This window comes from Pogona vitticeps, chromosome 9, assembly GCF_051106095.1.
Source record: "Pogona vitticeps strain Pit_001003342236 chromosome 9, PviZW2.1, whole genome shotgun sequence".
In the NCBI taxonomy this organism is placed as follows: domain Eukaryota; kingdom Metazoa; phylum Chordata; class Lepidosauria; order Squamata; family Agamidae; genus Pogona; species Pogona vitticeps.
In genome coordinates this window covers 3,319,222-3,338,605 of record NC_135791.1, presented here as the reverse complement: position 1 = coordinate 3,338,605, position 19,384 = coordinate 3,319,222, and the positions used below count along the sequence as shown (strand labels likewise).

Below are 19,384 nucleotides of genomic sequence, written 5' to 3'. Positions count from 1 at the left end.
TTGGCACAGCCACGTGGAAAGGGGGAGCGGCATCGTCGTAGCAGGTAGCCAGGATTTGGCACACCTAGTTCTGCCTGGCTACTCCACCAGCCTTTTGGCCCAGGGTGCTAAAAAAAAATATTCAGAGAATATTTAAATGTGGTGCCAGCAAGTTGCGGCTTTCCTACAGGTATTTGTTGCTGGAAGGATGCAAACCTGCCTGTCCCAAGCCCTCATCTTATACAATCAAAAGCGCCTTTACCCTCATCAAACCGGTTCCTGCATCCACTGGGCAGTGTTTGTCTCCCTTTTCATGTTTGCAAAAATAACTTGCAGCAGAAATGCCGGTGCCATGGAAAGAGCCTGGATTAACAGGAGTGCCCACACACAGTTTGCACACAAAGTGACCCACATACGTTTTTTGGTACCTCCTGAGACCTTCCTGCCTGAACCCCTGCAGAGTAAACACCTAACTAAGCTGGTCTCGCCTACCCAGATTTACTTATATTGTAATGGCCAGAATCCTACCGGTTTGTTATGCCCCATATTGTGTGAAACAGCACAGATCTGCAGAGTTCAACTGGTTGCATAAACTGCAGAGTTAAACTGATGCTTATTTATGAGCCGCCACTTAGATCCCTCACCATGCATCCTATTAGGATCACTATATCAGTTCTGATTTGACATCATGCAACATCACAACAATGACAACAACAACAACAGGACAGCTCAGTGGCTTAGATTTCTGGTTGCGGAGGGAGTTCAATTCCCCCCCCCCAATGCATAGGGTCCTTCGAAGCTCTGGAGCTCTATAATGATGATGATGATGAACAATAACAGCAACTAATGCACAGGATTCTGGACCCTATGTAACTGATGGGAACCTGGCCATTTAAAAAATAATACACCCATTTTAAGAACCCATCAGAACAATCAATATTTGGGGTGGGGGGGTGGGAGAGGTTTGAGGGAAGGGAATGTTTTTACCAAGGGTTTCCCGAGATTCTTCAAAGAGTGTGGTCAGTGGTCTAACAAAGCCACACGTCTTTCATCCAGGACTCCACTTTCAAACAACTCTGCAAATTCCCCCACAGAGTGATGGCGAAGATCCCATTTTGGTTGGGGGCCAAAATGTCCTGCATGGGAAGGAGGATCTTACTCAAGGAATAAAAACTACAAGAACAGACCTTGACGGCAAGCAGAGGTCCGCACAATTTGCAGATAAAAGCAAGCTGCTTAGGCTCTGCTCTGTTCTGTCTCCCACCCGACCCTGACAAGGAGTCGGGCCTTGATGGGAGCTGAAGAGCAAAGGGGAGGGAACTGAAGTGGGAGACGAAACCCATTTGTCTCCGCACGGCAATCTGAAGAGATCCAAGACAGAAGGGAAGAGGTCGTCGACAAAGCCAAGAGGAGTCTCAGAAAGAAGGCATGGGATCGCCAAATGGCGCAGTGCGCAGAATTCTGCACCTGGGCTCCCCAGCGCAGAATTCCATCTCACCAGACTACAAACGGCAGGTTTCTATGGAGCCACAGGTACGTATTCAAACTGGGGCTCCAACTGCAGAATGTAGACACACTCCATATGTCAGGTGAAGAAACCAGGAGCCAGGCTGTTTTCCTACACGGCACATCTTGCTGAAGTTTAAGCCCACCTCCCTTTGGTAGCATTCAGAATCATTCAGTTATTAGCCCATGACTATATTACGGGAGGGGAATGATAAGCTGTGTTCCCATCCAGGCATGAACGGATGTCCATACTAGAAGTGAGCAGCTTCGTATTCTACAACTCATCGAATTCCCACCAGGAAAGGACTGAGAATTAAGCTCCGCTGAGTCACGTATGGTGAAGAGCAGAGAACGGGCTGAAACCTCAAGAAGGTGGGGACGCTGAAGAGTTGGCACACGGAGGGGCTAGGACGGTGGTGCAAATAAATTGGGTGACAAAGGAACAGCTCTCCAAAGGGCTACAGCAGATGAAGACGCAGAGTTAGGCCCATGGTTTAGATCAGTGGCTCCGAAGCTTGGGTCCCTAGACGTTCTTGGACTGCAACTCCCAAAATCCTGGTCCGCGCAGCTAGGGGTGAAGGCTTCTGGGAGTTGCAGCTCAAGAACATCTGGGTGACCCAACGTTGGGAACTGCTGGCTTGGATCAACACATGACAATCGATGAAAAAGAAGCCAAGACTTCATCCGACAGAAGAAGTGTGAGGCTTGGAAGGGGAGCTACGAAGGACCTAAAAAAGATCCTTGACAACGGTGAAGATTGTCTAGACTGTGGTGTTTGTTCCTGACTGCCATGTGCAACTGGGAAAGCTGATGGGGGGGAAAATTGATTCATTGGAAAGGGGACACAGGAGGAGAGCTTTATGCACACCACACTCCTCCAGAAAGACAATGAAATGGGTTCTAGATCAAATGAAGTCTGGACTCTCCTTACAAGCAAACATGACTAAACCTAACCTATCATATTTGCAGTGTATCATGAGAAGACTCACAGAGGAAACAACGATGCTAGGAAAAGCGGGAATCTGTAGGAAAAGAGGAAGACAGGACAAGAGATGAACTCACTTCACAAAGGACGTTACGGTCTTGGGTTTGCAAGGCCTGAAGAGGGCCATTAAAGACAGGAGCTCTTGCTGGGTCAGCAGTTTATCAAGTCATAAGAAAGCAGAAGCCATCGGACAGCCTGTAACCTCAAGAATCCGCTTCCGAAGCTAGCTGCCTCCAAACCAATCCAGCATGATGCACTCCCACAGAACGAACCCAGTTGCTCTGGATAGCCCTTGTCTTTAGGACACTGGTCCCTGGTCTCCCACTGAGCCTCTGGCTATGCTATGAAACAGGGGCAAAAGTTTAAAAGTTTAGTCTGCACGCAGGGAACAGGCACGCCCGGAAAGGTTCTTTCTAATAGCCAGACTCTCCGGGAGCTATTTTTAGTCCTGTCAAAATCCAAAGCTTCTGCTAAAACAGATATCCTGAATGCACCTGGAAGGTTTGTGGACAGAGATGCACAGAGGGAGTCACTGAAGTCTCTGGAGCCTGGACAGTTATCCTCCGAAGGCAAACGCTTAAAACCGAGATTTGCGATGCACAGAAGAGAAAGGACGCTAAAGCATCGCTTTAAAGCCAAGTCTCTGAGAGAATGGCGAATGTTTGCTTATACACATGGCTCCAGAAGGAAGCAATTAGAAGTCTTTGGCTTATTGCGCAACACTCATTATGTGAAGAAAGAAGGTTAAGGTGTTGGGGTGTGTGTGTGAAATGTAATCACGGACGTGACAAAAAAGAAATGTCATCATGCCATCTGAGGTCTGATTCAGCCCATTCTGTGACCTCATGTTGCCAGCAAGCCTAAATTTGGGAAAAGTGATGACTTGAGGATGAGTCAAAGCCGGCGCCTTTGTACAGGACAATTGCTTTTCTTTGGAGTTTCTTTTTTCTTTTTGTCCAGGCCTTCCCCAAAGGCAGTCAAAAGGTTCTCTCCTTTTGCCAAACACCGTCCAGCTTCCCCTCTCGTCCTTCAACCCCCCCCAACCTGATTCCCACCTCCCAAACTGGGAATCTGCTTCCTTCCAAGGTCAGCCTGGGGCCAGCGTCCCTCCATCCATCTCTCCCGTTATCGGACACCCCAGGTCACTCCAAGGTGATTTACAAGCTTCAACAAAGAGGGAGGTGGGGCCGGGCAGAGAAGAGGAGGGTGGGGAAGAAGGGAAGGGAATCGCCAGACAAAGGGACTTCCGGAGCTCCAGTTCAATCGGGCGCCCCGGCTACGCGTCCCAGTCTTCTCTGGTGAATTCAACATCCCCTTCTGTGCTTCTTTTTATTGCATAGGTCCGAAGAAGTGGACGTGATCCATGAAAGCTCACATTAAAATATCACAGTTAGTCTTTAAGGGGTCCACTGTCTTTTCTTGGTGGGTGGTTCAGACCACCCATTAGTCTCTAGGCCTAAACACAGCGATTTGATACCGTTCCAGAGGCTGAAATCCTGTTTCTTAGCGTTAACTTAACTTTAACTTGAAGTTGAACTGTGCCCAAAAGCCAGCCATGTGAAATAAACAAGATTAAAATACTGTACAATGAAGCATCAACAATTTGCACTCCAAACAAATTCGGGTTACAACTGAGTGGAAATTCGCAGTCCAGTCAGTGCAGTGATTTTGTGGCCACCTGTTCCTTCATTCCGCCTGCTGCTGCAGAAAATTCTGCAACCTGCCCTGTGGCTTCACTTGATGAATTAGAGGGGAGGAGAGAGAAAACATCTGTTGGGTCAACTTGGACAATATTTTAAAATTGGGGAAAGGAATCGATCTCTCCTCAGTCTTAATAACGCTGGTCATAAGACTGTCATTCCATGTATCCTGTTTGGCTCGGAGTCCGCCTACAGCCATATAAGCTCTACAGAGACGTGTAAATATTGCACTCCATGCATCTGAGAAAGCAGGCTGGAACTCGTGAAAACTTGTGCTAAAACAGCTCTGATCCTCTTGCAGGTGCTGGAGGACTCTCTTGTTATGCCACTCTGTAGATGTTCTACAGAAGCCAAAAAGCTACCTCGATCTGGGAGTCATGAACGGAAAAGATGCAAAGCAAGCGTAGCACATTACTGGCTTAGCTGTGCTCATGTTTCACCTTAAATGCCCTCTGACTGCATTGCCCTAGAACAGCGCTTAGGAGAAAGCAGACAAATCCTCTTACCCCAAGCCATGATACACAGTGACTTCTGGATTAGTGCGACACTCCGCTGTCAAAAAACGAAACAAAAACTGCTGCTGAATTTACTTTTCAACACACTCAGTTCCCTGGAAATGGAACGGGCTGACATACTTATCTGAACGCAATACAGCCGTTGAACTGGAAGGGGACCCTTGGGATCATCCAGTCCAGCCCCTATCAAGGAGGCACAGTGGGGGGGATCGAACTCCCAACTTCGGGCTCCGCAGCCAGGGACCCAACCCACTGAACTATCCAGCAGTTCCTAACATGCAGCATCCCACAGCATTAAAGCAGTATTCGCCAAGATTGATAGTAAGTGCCTTTCAATACATCCAGAGGGCCACACGTCTGTGGATGCTTGAAGGCAACTTTTGCATCATTCCCAACCCTGGGTCACCCGGGTGATCTTGGACTACAACTCCCAGAAGTCTTTATCACCAGCTGTGCTGGCCGGGGTTTCTGGGAGTTGCAGTCCAAGAACTCCTGGATGACCCCAAAGTGGGGTTCCTCCAAAGCCACTGGAAGAGGGTGATCTTCAGAATTGGTTCTGTGCAAACATCTCTCTGCCTTTCTCGGTAAGTCAAGAGGTTTCCACAGTCAGTGGGAATCCAGGAGAGCCCCATCCACCAGGGAGCCCAACAGGCAAACGCCAGAATCTCATCGGATCCGAATCACAGTTAAACAGTCCGTTCCGCACCCGTGCTTTTTACTTGCTCAAGGCGATGTTCGTTTAACTCCCTGCAGAAAAACCCATTGTTTCGAACTGCGCAACCTCCAGCTTGCATAAACTGCCAACTGCAAGATTTTGAGGTGGACAAAACAGAGCGCACGGCCTGCGGAGGCGTTATGCTGCATGTCTGCATACAGGATTCTGCCCAAAACGTTGAAAGGGTATCACACATTCATTCCATAAACTCCAAAGCGATGCCGAGGGTGATCAATCCTGCACCTAGTTTATGAACTCTTAAAACCGTCCTGCATATTTTATAAAAAAATCTTTCTGGAGTAAAACATGGGCTTCCGTCGCAGGTCCTTTGATGCTGAAATGTTTTGCATTCTACAAAATCTTCATGAAGCTGAAAGAGTTGGCCATCTGGATACGTCAAGGCCAGCGTTGCGGTCTATGTGAGATGGTGCCTTCAGATATAAGAGATGATCTCAGTAGGTTGGAGTACTTGGGCGCAGAGGCAGGCAGCTGGGCATTGAAATCTGCTAGCTTCATTTTTTTAGGGTGGAGTTGAGTTAAGTCAAATCGATTTAAATCATGATTTAGTAAGCATTTCATTTTTAAAGTCTAATTTTCTTTAAATCAGTTTTTAATGGTATTTTTAATCAATTTTTAAAAAATAAAATGCTATTTTTTGCATGCGGTGCCCTCCAGCAGACCTCAGCATCCTAGTGAAAAAAGGCAGCTGCCACTCCCTCCATTCCCCCAGAAACAGCTTAAATCTGTGCAATTCCTGGTCTAGCAGGCCTTGAATCTGGAAGGTCCTTCTCCTCTGAACTCCCAGATTACAGACTATGCCTTAACTGTTTGCAGAATCCCATCTGGCGGTCTGAACCCCGTGTCCTTGAATCTCTAGCAGATTTTTCCATACTCTTGGAGGGACACAGAAAATTAAGAGAAGGATCTTTTCTACTCCTCAAAGCTTTGATGGGGTGGAAGAGATCCCAGCCCAGTTAAATGCACTGACATTCCACCTACGTAAGCGAAAGTCTGGACAGCTCAGCGAGCTGAGTATCCAACTAGGGAGAGAGAGGTTGGGAGTTCGATTCCCCGCTGTGCCTCGCAAGAGATGAGCCAGCCTTTGTGGCCTTGGGCAAGCTGCCCAGAGGTCCAAAAAGAAAGTATGGGTAAACCATCTCTGAGTACTCCCCTACTATAAACTAGAGTTGACTTGACCGTATTTTGTTTATCATCATCACCATCATCAAGTGAGAGGAGAGTACTAAAATATCACTTATGGTGACATCAGAGTGAAACTGACCACAATTTATCTTGACACAAATAAAGTATGTGGTTTTTTTTTTCCTGCCAACAGACACGTTTAGCTGAAATCAAAGACAAAGCAAACCGGGTCTTCCCTGGACCCCGAAACGGAAGGCTTCTCTCTTGCACTGAGCTCGCTCTCATACACTCCCGACAGCCGCTCCTCGGAGACAAACAGAGGTTCGCCGGCACTGCCGGCGGCTCCGATCTCGGGAGGCTTATGCCAAAGAAAACCTGCAAGCCTTTTTGTCCGGGTGGCTGCCAAAAGAGGGACGACGGGCTCTTCCCCCACCCGCCCCTTTCCCCACGCCGGAAATTCTCCCAGATTCAGAGACGGGGCTGCCCTCTCCTCCTCCTCCTCGCGCACCCAGGCTGTGAACCAGACTCTGGACTGCTCCTGCCGCGCCACTGCACACGTTCACAAGACCGAAATGAATGGACAAGGGCACAGCTGCAGCGCCAGAGCGAGGCAACAAAGGGCGCCCCACTCACCCAGATCCCGCCAGCTCTCTCCCCCCCCCCCCAGGGTTCCTGCCTTTCGAGGCATCTTCACCCCCGCCCCGTCCTCCCCAGCTGCAACCCGGATCGAGGATTAGCAAAAAGAAAATCAGGAGAAGCACTTTGGTAAAGACGTTCGAAGGTCGGATACACAGCCGCGCACCGAGCGAAAGGGAAGGGCTACGGACGCTAAGACACCCAAGGGCGGACCGGCTCAGGTTTTCGGATGGTGGCCAAGTTCTCTCTTGAGAAGCTTCTGGGGATTAATGACTGAAGTCAAGGAATCGAGGCAACCCACAGAGAGTGGTGACTCCCCCCCCCCCGGTGACCCAAGAGAGTTGGCTGGAGAATTACGGCTGGACTGTAGAGCGAGGAAGGTTGACCGCGATGCATAAATTAAACCTCCTCCACGTTCCAGCTGGCAAAGTGGCGGCTCGGGAATCAGGCACGGATCCTTGCTCCTTCCTTGGCGCTGTTGATCGGCAATCTTGCGGGTTTCCAGGTCCTTGCGCTCCACAATCCAGGATGCCCACGGTGTTCAGCGGCACCTTTATGAGGCCATCACAACCCACCCAAAAAGCTTCTGAGTCTCCTTCGGATTTCTTCCTTCAGTAGACGATTACACAACACCAGACAAAGGTGGGGGGAAATGCAGAAAGGCTGAGAATTGATCCTGGCTAAACATTATAGCCGTGGGAAGTATCAAGTCGCTAAAGGAAGATGGCAGGCGTGAAGGGTCAGCTTGAGGTGGGATGCTATTGGGTTATACCTGGAAAGATGCCAAATCCTCCGGACAGCTACAAAGAAAGAGCTTCAAATGCTCAAAATAATAATCCATAGCCTTCTAACGATTTTGTTGATAGACCCCACATGGCCAGGTTTCTCTCTTCCGATGCTGCAAGGCATTGTGAGGCCAACATTCATTCAATACCAACATGTCTACCTGGCCTGGATGTGAGTCCAAAGCAGACCTTGAGAGTGACCTCCTTTGAACCGTGCCTCGCAGATCTTCCTATCAGGGCAGCCAATGGGATTCCCATCTTCCAGCAGATCTTGAGATCCGTCCAAGTTCAGATCAAGTGCATCCAGGCATTCCGATCTGAATATTGGGGGGGAAAAGCTTCTTAACTGTTAAGAGCAGTATGACAATGGAACTCATGGCCTCTGGAGGTGATGAGCGCTCCAACCCTGGAGGCCTTCAGGAGGAAATTGGACCAGCCTCTGTCTGATCTGCTTTGATTTGGGTTCCTGCCTTGAGCTGGGGGTTGGATTAGATGGCCTTAGAAGCCCCTTCCAACTCTGTTATTCTATGATTCTAAGTGTGGCGAGGACTGCCACCGTCACAGAAAACACCACCCCACAGGGTATGTTGGGGTGAGAAAGCCAGCCAAATTCGCATCAGGGCTAAACAAGACTTTGACCCCCAAGCCTCTTGGGGGGGGCTTACTCCAAGCCTTATCACGGCATCACCACCAGTCCCAAACTTTGAATGTTGGGGGGGGGTGTCCCAGATCCACCAAGTAGAAATAAAATAAAATAAAATAAAATAAATAAATAAAGTAGAGGCACAGAAGAGCCAGGGCTAAACATTGCCCAGAGGGCCATACCCAGCCCCCCCCAAGAGATGCCCCATTCTGCCTGGAGATGGTGTGGGATGTGTGTGTGTATATGTGTGTGTGTGTGTGTGTGTGTGTGTGTGTGTGTGTGTGTGTGTGTGTATTGGGGGGGGTGGAGGTGGGGGGGGGACAGCCCCTCTGCTTACATACCTCCACTCACCATGGCAAAGTTGTATTAAGTTCTCACTTTGTCATGCAAATGAATGAGGCTTAGCCGAGGGGCACCAGAAAGGGAGATGGAGGGTTTTTTTTAAAGGGGGGGGAGCCTGAAGCATCCTGTGAGGGGAAGATGAAACCCAGACTGCTTTTATTTATAAACACAGCCGAATCTCAGCCATGCCCGGACAGAATCACCCAAAGGGGGGGGGGGGGGGAAGGAAGCTGCGTCCGATCTGTTGCAGTGGAAAAAAAAAACTCCAGCCCAAACTTTCAGGGGACCTGGAAGACAAAGACACCGGCTTTTGGGGGTTCCCCAGGCCACCTCTCCCGATGCCTCCGAAGGACGCCGGCTGCGAACTGCAAACACTGACAAACACACACACATGGCAACCGAGCCGCAACACCACAAAAACCGGCCGGAAAGGAAACTCTGCTCTTTGGGGGAGGGTGGAAACCGGGGGGGGGGGGGCGTCGAGAGCCTCTCCGTTTCATAAACAGCCCTCCTGCACAAAAGGGTTTGTCTGAACAGCTGTCGGCCGTCTCCAGAAGAACATCTGCGGGATGGGAATGGCCTCGTTCAAGGAGGGCATGAAATTAATGTGCCTATTTAGATCCTTCTGCCCCTAATAGAGAGAGGAGAGAGAAAGCAGGAGGGGAGGGCAAGGATGCACAAGGGGGGGGGGGGGTTGTTGTTGTGATCCCAGACCCAGACACACAAGATGATTGGGGGGGGGAAGAGAAGAGTGTTTGGAGGGATCAACCGCCGGCCGCGCCTTCACCCTACCCTGTCCTCTCCCACATTCTCAGGCTGGTCCCATAAATTAATGGCAGGGAGGCACAGAAGCCAGTTCCCAAAGGCGGCCGGGGGGGGGGGGACAGGGAAAGGGAAGGGGGGGAGGGCAGGGGAGACGCATAGACGGACAATTGCTTTAGAAAAGGCAGCTGAAGCTAGACTACGGGGGCCACGCATGCCATTAATCACCCCCGCGGATGGAGATGGCCCTTCATCGGATGAAGGGATCCCAGACACAAAGGAGAGAAGGCCAACTTTCCCACCCATAGAAAGGACACACACACACACACACACACACACCAGAACCCTCCCTGCACAACCCCCTTATGGTACGGCCTCCCCCAGAAGCGAACAGTCCTAGCCTTTCCTACGGAGTGGCATCGGACTTTCCGATGCCAAGCTCTGCCTTTCCGACGCTCTTGCTTCGCACAAAGCAAGAGTTTTGAGTAAGCAAAGAGCCAACCTTCCAATTTTTTCCCCCCGACGGCCAGGGTTGATTCAAAAGACAGGCCGCGAGTGGGTTGTTTGAGGGCGTCTCAGCCACGGCCCGTTCAGAGGGGTGTGTGTGTGTGTGTGAGGTTGGACGGTTTTCCAGAAATGGCACCATCCCCTTGCATGGTGGTTCTTGAGTGCCAATACGGTCTGGACCCATTCTGAATTGCGTATCCCAGCTGACTTTATCGAGCAAACACACCGCGGCTTCACCAAGGCATGTTTGCAAACACGCCGACAGATATAAATAAAGGAACCCATGATTTGTACGGAGGTAAACGCCCCGCCTCACCGCACCACAAAAACAGTCCAAAGTTAATAAAATCTCTGAATGCCACAGGCTGGATCACACCACGCCGTTCCATGGAGCACGGAAGCGACTGTCGCGGGAGGCTGACGGTTGATCTTATTTATGCGGCATTGCCATTTCGCCAACAAAAGCAGAACAACAAAAAAAAACAGAAAACCTGCCCCTTAAAAATGAATAAATCAAAATTGGAAGAAAAAAAAACCCAACCTGTCTGGCTCAATGAATTTTATGATTCATCAAATAAATGTCCCTCTTCGTAATGCAAACAAACAAAGCCAAAAAAATTAAAATTAAAAAGCACTACATTTTTCCAGACTCTTTTCATCCCACTTTTCTTCCACAGAACTCAGGGTAGTTTAGCACCCAAGAATGTACAGGGTAAGGAAAGAGTCGCATCAAATGCCCTAGGAAGCCGCAGGTCCTAAAGTTGCTAACCGCAGAAAAAACGACATGGCGGGTCAGACCAAAGACGTATGCTTCCCACAACAATCAACTTACAATAACAATCATCATGTGCCACTAAGTCAGGGTGGATTTAATCTTAAAAAAAATTTAAATGCAGATTTATTTATTTTGTGGACCTTTTAAAAATATTTTTAAAAATCATTTAAAAAAATTAAAATCATGATTTAAATCAATTTGATACATTTTTTTAAAGTCATTGATTTTTATCAACCCTGCGCCAAGTCAACTCTGATTTACGGTAAGCCTTTCCAGAGTTTTCCAGGTAGAGAACACTCAGAAGAGGTTGATCATTCCCTCCTTCTGGGGGCAGGTCTAGAACGGTGCAGCTGGCCCAGGGCTACCCAGGCTGGCTCTTCTCCCAGGAGATGCACAGTGGGGGGGAATCGAACTCCCAACCTCAAAGACCTCAACCGCTGAGCTACACGGAAGGGACTGACCGCTATCTTGACCAAATAGCTTCTGCTGGCCTCATCTTTCCAGGAACAGCGAACCCAGCTTTTATTTCCTGCCTCGGGAAGGAGGCTATGGGGAGCAAGAGCGTCCAAACGAATAAGGGTCGGTCCCATAAGGTTTCACACGTCTCGTCTCAAAAGAGGGTTTGGTTTTCAGAACCGAAACGTTATTTGCTCCACCGCAAAGCCCGCTGTGTCAAAATGACTCCGTGAGATGATTTAATCCAGAAGGACTTTGGAATTCTTTCATTTTCATGGATATAGCTGCTCTTCCATTAAATTCCTCAAAGTATAGCATACTCCTTGCTCCCTCGGCTTTCCCAAACCACAGGACTCAAGAGGTTTTACACACTGGGTTGGTTTCTAAGATGATTTTTGGAAAGGGGAAAAAAAAGAGACATCTCAGTGTTCAATGAGTTCAAAACCCATCAAGCCCCTTTCTACCCTGCTCCCTTCTTCTGTGCTCTCAGCGAAGTATAATCTGCAAAACATTATAGAGTTTTTAACAGCGTCTTCTGTAGAGGCACTAAAAAAAAGTCATTTCAACGAGGCACTTGAAAGTAGAAATCTGTGCTGATGGATAAAAGCCAAGTTTTTTCCTATTTTTTTTTCCAAGCCTCGAGGAAGCACTTAATGTGTGCTGATAATTCTTTGCGTCGCTACAATTAGAAGGGTTGTTGGTTTGTTTGTTTTTTTGCTATGGGTTTGACACTGAACCATGCAGGATCAAGACAGGGCTATACAGTATGACATCAGATTTTTTTTTAAAAAAAGGACCCCAAAGTGATTTTCGAGGTGCCTGAGAAGCCATGGAACTTGGGGAGAGCAGAGAAGGAAAAGGTCTCAAGAGATATGTTGGGGTACATCGAGCATCTGAGGAGGCCCATTCAAATAAATATGACTGCACTGTAGGGGAGTGGACTAGGCATCTGGCTGCAGAGCCCTTGACTGGGTCTGGACACAAATACAGTAATAAAATAATGATTTTATTATTCAAGCAACCAGCTTGCACAGCTGAAATCAGCGAGGCAACGGTGGCAACCAGTTTTTGGGAGATGGTGGATTGGGATCGGGTAATGCACAATGTGAACTAATTCAGACAGGAACCAGTATAGACCACAGTGGGGCATATGAATCAATGATCTGATTTGGCGTAAGCCAGCTTCCTTTACTCTCACCCTGAGGAACCACTGGCCCTTTCTACCAACCAACACAGAAGAGTGGAAACAGGAAAACCTGTGGCTCTCCAGGCATCACTACAAATTCCATCGTCCCTCACCATTGCCTACTGTGTTGAGATTCAATGAAATCACTTAAGGCTGCAAGTTTCCATCTCTGCAGGAGAGGAAGACTAGGGGGCGGAAGACGGAAAGAGGACAATAAAGCCGCTCTTCGGAAAGCTGTCATAACATGACACCCGTCCTGCCAGGCAGCATGGGAATGCGGCTCTTTGCAGTAGAGGTAGCAAGACTGCAGACCTCCAGATACTGCTGGACTGTAACCCCTCACCGTTGACTAGGCTGATGTGGGCTGTACTTCAACAGCATCCGGAAGACTCTGCTCACGGATTTAGGAGACTTTAACACGGCAAAACAACACTGGATTTTTCAGCCGTGCGAGGTATCTCCTCTGCGGTGTGAGGATGACACACGGAGCTCTTCCCTAGCTCCCCATCCAAATGTTCACAATCTGCACGAAACTCATATGCGTTATGTAGAGCAAGCAGAGAAGGACTCGTGATTGTTCAAAAAGATGCAAGCAACCCATCAAAGGCTTCTCGGTCTTAACCCTATGCAAGGAAGCAGCAGCTACAGGTTTGCACAATTTCTGCAAAATTCGTTCTTCGAAATGTGGAAAATTCTTATCAAGACCGAAAGAAAACACTCTGCCCTCTTGCAGACAAGGAGGAAAATCCCACAGCTGCATGTGAGATCCAGACAAGGGAGGATTTACTTCCTTACAGAGCAGCCAACGGAGGCTAATTGTTCCTGCAACTGAAGGAAAGAGGACCACAAAAGCTTATGTCACCATGTGTTGGTCTAGAAGGTGCCCCAAGACTGTTATTTCAAGGAGAATTACACGACGATGATGCCATCTACCTCCTGTGCTCAGAGTTCAGTTTCTAAAAGCAGATGGTCCTCTCTCAAAGAAGCGTTCTTCCCCATGAATTCCTGGCTGGAACCCAGGACACAGACATGCTACGAGACACCACCTTCATCCATCCATCTGACCAGCTCTGAACCCAGTTTCAAGCAAGCATGCGCCCTGCTTCCAAGGAGATACCGGTACGAGCTCCTCCAACATCATACCTTTCGCCATGTCCGCATCTTCTAGATGCATTTTTGCAAAACCGAAACTGAAACAAGACGTTCTTTGGTCTTGCTCTCCAACATAATTGAGCGTGCATGCGCAGCCTTCAACTCAGGACATCACTTTTAGGAAGAACTAACATACGGAAGATGCCGTTGAGTCGGGCATCAAACCCCTTCTTCCGCTTAGCGTGACTGGGAAGCAAGTGGAAAGATCTGGGGCATGCAAAGCCCCACTGTGCGTATGCCAGAAACTCCCTGGAGCTCATTCGAACAGCATGACCGGCTGAAATTCTAGGGGGAAGAAAAACTCTGGCTGGCCATTTATGAGACACCTCGGTGGTAAAACACGGGCGCTAACACACCTCCTCCCATCCAGTTTTAGGAGCTAAGCAGGGTCAGACCTGGCCCATACAGGGATGAGGGACAACAGGGAACCCCCTAAGAGCTCCAGACCTCGGGATAAGTCCTGCCCGAGGGTTTCTGCCAGCCAGAGTTGACAATATTGGGTTAAATGGACCAATATTTTATATGGGGTAAGGCAGCTTCCAGTGGCTAGATCGCCCAGTAGTTTCTGTCTCGGCCTCTGTAAATTCAACTCCAGATTGTAAATCATGCAATAAAACTTTTCAAAACCCACATCTAAAGGGGCTTCCGGATGTTGTAGGACTCCTCTCATTGCCCTCCAAGTGTGGGGCACGGTGGCAGCGAGGAGGGGGGGTGTAGAATAACCAAGGAGAACCCATGGAACAAAGCCCAAACAGTGTGTGTCTTACGGTTGCTCCCTGAATATAATGAAGGGTAGAGAAGATGCCCTCCTCCATGCGCTCAAAGCGTACGGGGAGCGCATGCCGAGGTCATCATCTGTCTTCCCCTCCTCTAAACCCAGAGACCCAAACCGCTCCTCCTTGCCTGCAGTAATTTGGGGGGGGGGGGGGAGAGAGAGAGACCAACATCCAGCTGCCACAGATTCTCCTTGTCCTAAGCAAGAGATCATTTCCCTTCTGACCTCCCTCCCTGTTTACCGGCTCTCCATCATCATCTTCCTTCTGATTGTGCTGGCAGGGTGTGCATGTGTGTGTGTAAGAGCTATGAATCAATGCATCGCCTGTATTTCTCTTCTGTTTGGAAGGCAAATCGTTTTCCCCCACCAAACCCCGGGGGGGGGGTGTGCATCCTGACACAGGAACACAGCAAATATTCTGCCACCCCCCTCCAAAACGCCACCCCCCCTGCCTAAAGGGATGCCGGCTAATCATTCACCCACCTTTGGCATTAACCCCCCCCGCCCTGCAAGCGAAGAATCAAAGAGCCATAAACTCAAAATTCATTTTGCTTCTAAATCATCCAGATTTGAAACTCCAGCGGTTTCCCTCCTTAGCACAGGAACGCTCCCTTGCCGGTTCGCAGATTCGTGGAAAGAATAATTTCTTCCCCTTTCATATTTCTTAATTACAATTAAATGCATCCCTATGGGAGGCTCCCCCCATGCAACACCCTGCACCCCTCCATGTCCAACCTCTCCTCCCCCCCCCCCCAAATTTCTCCACCTGGCTCTTTCCGGCTTCTGCACCTCCTCGGTGCTTGGACAAAGCAGTCCCCCGACCTTCTGCCGCCTGAGCCTGTCACCACATAACCCCGCCACGCGCACCCCTCCAAATCAAGATCCAGCCCATACTGTATTCGTCCGTTTCCTCTGAGCGCGCGCACGCACAGCAAAAGCTCCGTGGGTGTCCCTCGTCCTCCCAGGCGATAAAAAGCACAGCAAAAAAAGAGGGGGGGGGATAAAAATAAATGAAAATCAAGATCTGTTGTCCTATTGTGAGCCCTGGGACCGGCCGGCCCCTTCACCGCAAGGGAAGGTGTGAGAACCCAGGTGCTCCGCGGCCCTGATCCGGCGCGGGGGGGTCTCTCTCTCTGTCTCTCAGCCCCCCCGCCTCCTTCTTCACCCCAGATGGCCTTTCCAAGCTGCAAAGCAAACCCCTCCTCTCACTTTGTCCTCTGCCTCACACCCTGCTGCCCCCCCCCACTTTTGAGGGCACCCTCGTCTGCTCGGGACCCCCCCCCAGAACAAGATCAGGTTCCCCCCTCCCGGAGCCCGGACTTGGGGGGAGGCATAAGAGCCCCCCCAAGCCCTCCCTTGCCCCCTCCCCATCTGGCCAGGCAGGAGGGGGAAACCCCCCCAGCATCTTCCTTGCCCCCCCACCTTCCTGTTCCCTTTGCTCCTTCTCCACTCCACAGCCCCCCCCAAGACCCTTTGGCTGCCCTTTAGGAGGGACCCCCCCCAAACCCCTCGGAACTCACGTGACTCTCCTGGACCCCCCCCAACGCAAAACTGGTTCCCAGGGCTTTGTTTCCTTCCTCCCCCTCCCCCACTGACACCAAGCCCCCCCCATGCAAGGCATACGGTGCTCCCCGCATGCAGGGGGGGGCTCTGCTGCCCTTTCCCCCCCTCCCACACACACACACACACACACTTTGCCCACCCCCGGTACCCCTCCCCGAGGGACCCCCCCGCTCGCCCCTCACTGCCCCTAGCCTTGCCCCCCCACCTGCCCTTGCTCCCCCCTCCCGCTGTCAGCCCCCCCCGAACCTCTTGCATCCCCAGACCCCCCCAGAGCTCCAAGGGCCCTCCTTCGCCCCATTGTCCCTGGGGGAGGCGTCTGCATCCTTAACCCCCCCAGCCCCTTCCTCCCCCACCTCGCTAGTGGCCCCCCAGGGCAGAAGACCCCCCCCCTCCCCTCCCCTCCCCAGCCACGGCTGAGCCCCCAGGGGCTGCCCGCCTTTCCCCCCCCGAGCCCCTGAACCCATTGGGACCCCCCCCACTTCCACCCCCCCAGATCGAGCCCCCCCCACTTTAAGGGTACCTGCACCCGAGGGTCCCGCTTCCATCCCATCCACGCGGGCGTCGCCCCGATCCTAGCGGGGGGGGAGAGGAGGAGGGGGGAGGGAGGGGCCTCTGGCCGGCGGGGTGGGGGGGCTTCTTCTTTGGGGGGGCGGGAGGGAGGGAGAGCCAGAGCCGGGAAACCGGGGGGGGGCGCCGCCGCCGCCGCCGCTGCCGCAGCCTCTGCCCGGGACCAAGCAGGCGGCCGGGCTGCCGGCGACTGCGCCTGCGCGGCGGAGCAGCCGACCGGCCTTGCGTCACCGGAGGTTCCCCCCCTCCTTCTCTGTCCTCAAGAGACCCAAGTCCCGGACCCCGGGCTTTTCTTCCGGCTCCCCTTCGGAAGCTCCCATACCAAAGGGCACAGAGAGAGCGCCCCGGACTTTTCTTCCGGCTCCCTTTCGAACGCTCCCAAGTGGAGGGGCAAACGCGGTGATGCTCTACACGTGTTAACTAGAAGCGTCTCTGCTTAAACAAGGAGTTGCTCTTCTTTCTCCTTCCTTTTTTTCCCCCTCTCTGTCTCTTTCCCCCCTCAGCTTAAACACTTTCCTTTTCTGGAAGTCGCGAAATCCACGGCCAGCAGATAGCCTGCTGTGGGGATTTGGGGAGTTGTAGTCCCGAAACAGTGAGGTTCCCCCCGCTTTGCAAAGTTCAAGAGGAGAGGGGGGGGTCTTCTGGGCGAGCACGTGTGTGTGCTGCGTTCACACGTGAAGCTCCCGCCACTTTGCCCGCCCTAACCCTCTCCCCGCGCCCCGCACGCGCCCTGCACGTGGCCGAGCTTCCCGGTGGCGATTGAGGACCCGAAGTGGCGAGAGCTCCGCGCCAAGGAGCCCCGTTCCCCTTTGCTTTCCCTCTGCTCTCCTGCGGCCAACAAAGGGGACGGGGACGCCGTCGCCCGGAGTTGGGCGCCCCCTGGAGACCAACCGGGGGTACTACAAGCAGCCTCCGGGCAAAGGGACCTTTTCAGGACAACCCCGGAGACACGCACTAGTTTAGAGCCCAAAAAGGGACTCGTGGAAAGGGAGGGTCTTGGTGATTGGCAACAGCCTGGTGGGGCTGAACCCAGGCTGGGGGAATCCATGGTCCTTCCAGCACCCTCACCCTTCAGCTGGACTGCCCAGCTGCAACAGGAATCGGAGACCCATGTTCCCCAGTTTTGTTGCAGTGACTATGCTTGTTCAAGTAATTTCTGACCTCTAGGGCCTCCAAATGTTCTTGGACTACAACTCCCAGAAGCCTTCACCACCACCTCTGCTGGCCAGGAGTTCTGGGAGTTGAAGTCCAAGAACATCTGGAGGCCCCAAGGTTGGGGACCACTGCTCTAGGGGACCCTATACATAACTGGCTTCCAGGAGGTCTCGTCATTCACAGCCCCCCTCGGAGGTTTCAGATTCAAGGCCGTGGCTTCTTTGATTTAGCCAGTCCATCCCACATGCCGCCATCCTCTTTCCCTACCGCCTTCAACATTCCTCCCATGGTTTGTCCGAAGTACGACAGCTTCGGTTTAGGCATTTCAAGTTCTAGTGAGATCCAGGCTTGATGAAGGCCGGCCACCAACCTCCTTTTAGGGAAGACAGCTGTCCGTTCACAGAGCTACGGGGGGGGGGGGAGGGCAATCTCTCTTAGGAAGGCGGCCACTCTCGGGAGCCCTTTGAACCTCCCTCCGGCCAGGAAGACACATGCCACCCAAAAGGAACAGAGAAACGATGCTGCCCCCTTTTCAGGGGCCTGCCAAACATTTTCTTTTACAGCCATCATCCCACAAGCCTCTTAAAGATGTGGAAAGGGATTTGTGCCGCCCGGCACTCTCTGGGTGGCTGCCAGGATTGCCCACCCCATTCCTCAGTGCCAGCTGATGTCTGGCGGCGGCGAAGTGTGGAGACGGAAATAGAACCACACCTGCCTTCCCAAAGACCAGAAGGGGCAGCTGAATTGTTCTCCGACAGCCGTTTGCTCCGGGAATCTCTCCGATTTGCCCACAGTCATAGCGATGCCTGCTTAGATCCTGCCAAGCCTCTCCCTGTGGTAAACTAGGGAGCTAGTCAGATTTTTGATCGGTTGAGAGAAGGGCCCCCAGGCATCCCTGTTCCCACACTGGGGGTCATTTCCTATTTCGTACAGAAGTTCCGACGGCAATATTAATTGTATATCCATGGGGGTCAGGTGCCGACTCCTCAGATCTCATCAGTTTTCAGAGGCGAGTTTTCCTACAGTTTGGGGCCTCTGCTAAGGAAATATGGTTGGAACCTATCCAGTATTCAGTGGGAATCGGAGTTCAGAAGTAACTAATGATATATGCAGAAGGACTGCAGAATTTGTGGGGGACCAACTCCAAGCCCCCATAATAGTGAACTCTGTACAGAGCATGATCTCTGGCCCCTTCTAGTGCTCAGTTCTGGTAATTATATCATGGAAACAGTACTGTACTGTATTTCTGGGTCTTTTCATTTAATATTTCCAGACCACGGATAAGTGAAACAGTGGATACTGATCCCATAGATAAGGGGGTTCTACTATAACAAGTTGTTTGCAGCTGATTCTTCCTCTCTGTCCTAGAATCCCGTTCCCCCTAAGATCTAGGGGCAGGCCTTTTGTTGTGTCCTAGAAGGGACGGGGCGGACCTATGATAGCAGTTGCAAACTAGTGGGTGTGGGTGTGATAAACATAAGTGTGTCAAGAGGCTACGACGAATTTAAATGCCGGAGTGTGCAGCCCCATGAAAACG

General features: G+C 51.3%; 1 protein-coding gene across 2 annotated transcripts in view; it reads right to left on the bottom strand.

Annotated features, from left to right (window-relative positions):
* Nucleotides 1-16,775, bottom strand: part of LOC110087299 (protein argonaute-1) — a 33,559-nt gene extending 16,784 nt beyond the window's left edge. The window contains exon 1 of one of the 2 annotated variants that reach the window (XM_072980282.2): nucleotides 16,646-16,775. In XM_072980282.2, the coding sequence (XP_072836383.1) occupies nucleotides 16,646-16,670 (25 nt within the window). In that variant the 5' untranslated portion in view covers nucleotides 16,671-16,775. The remainder of the gene's footprint in view (nucleotides 1-16,645) is intronic. The other variant, XM_072980281.2, reaches the window with a different exon arrangement.
* Nucleotides 16,776-19,384: the final 2,609 nt, after the last annotated feature.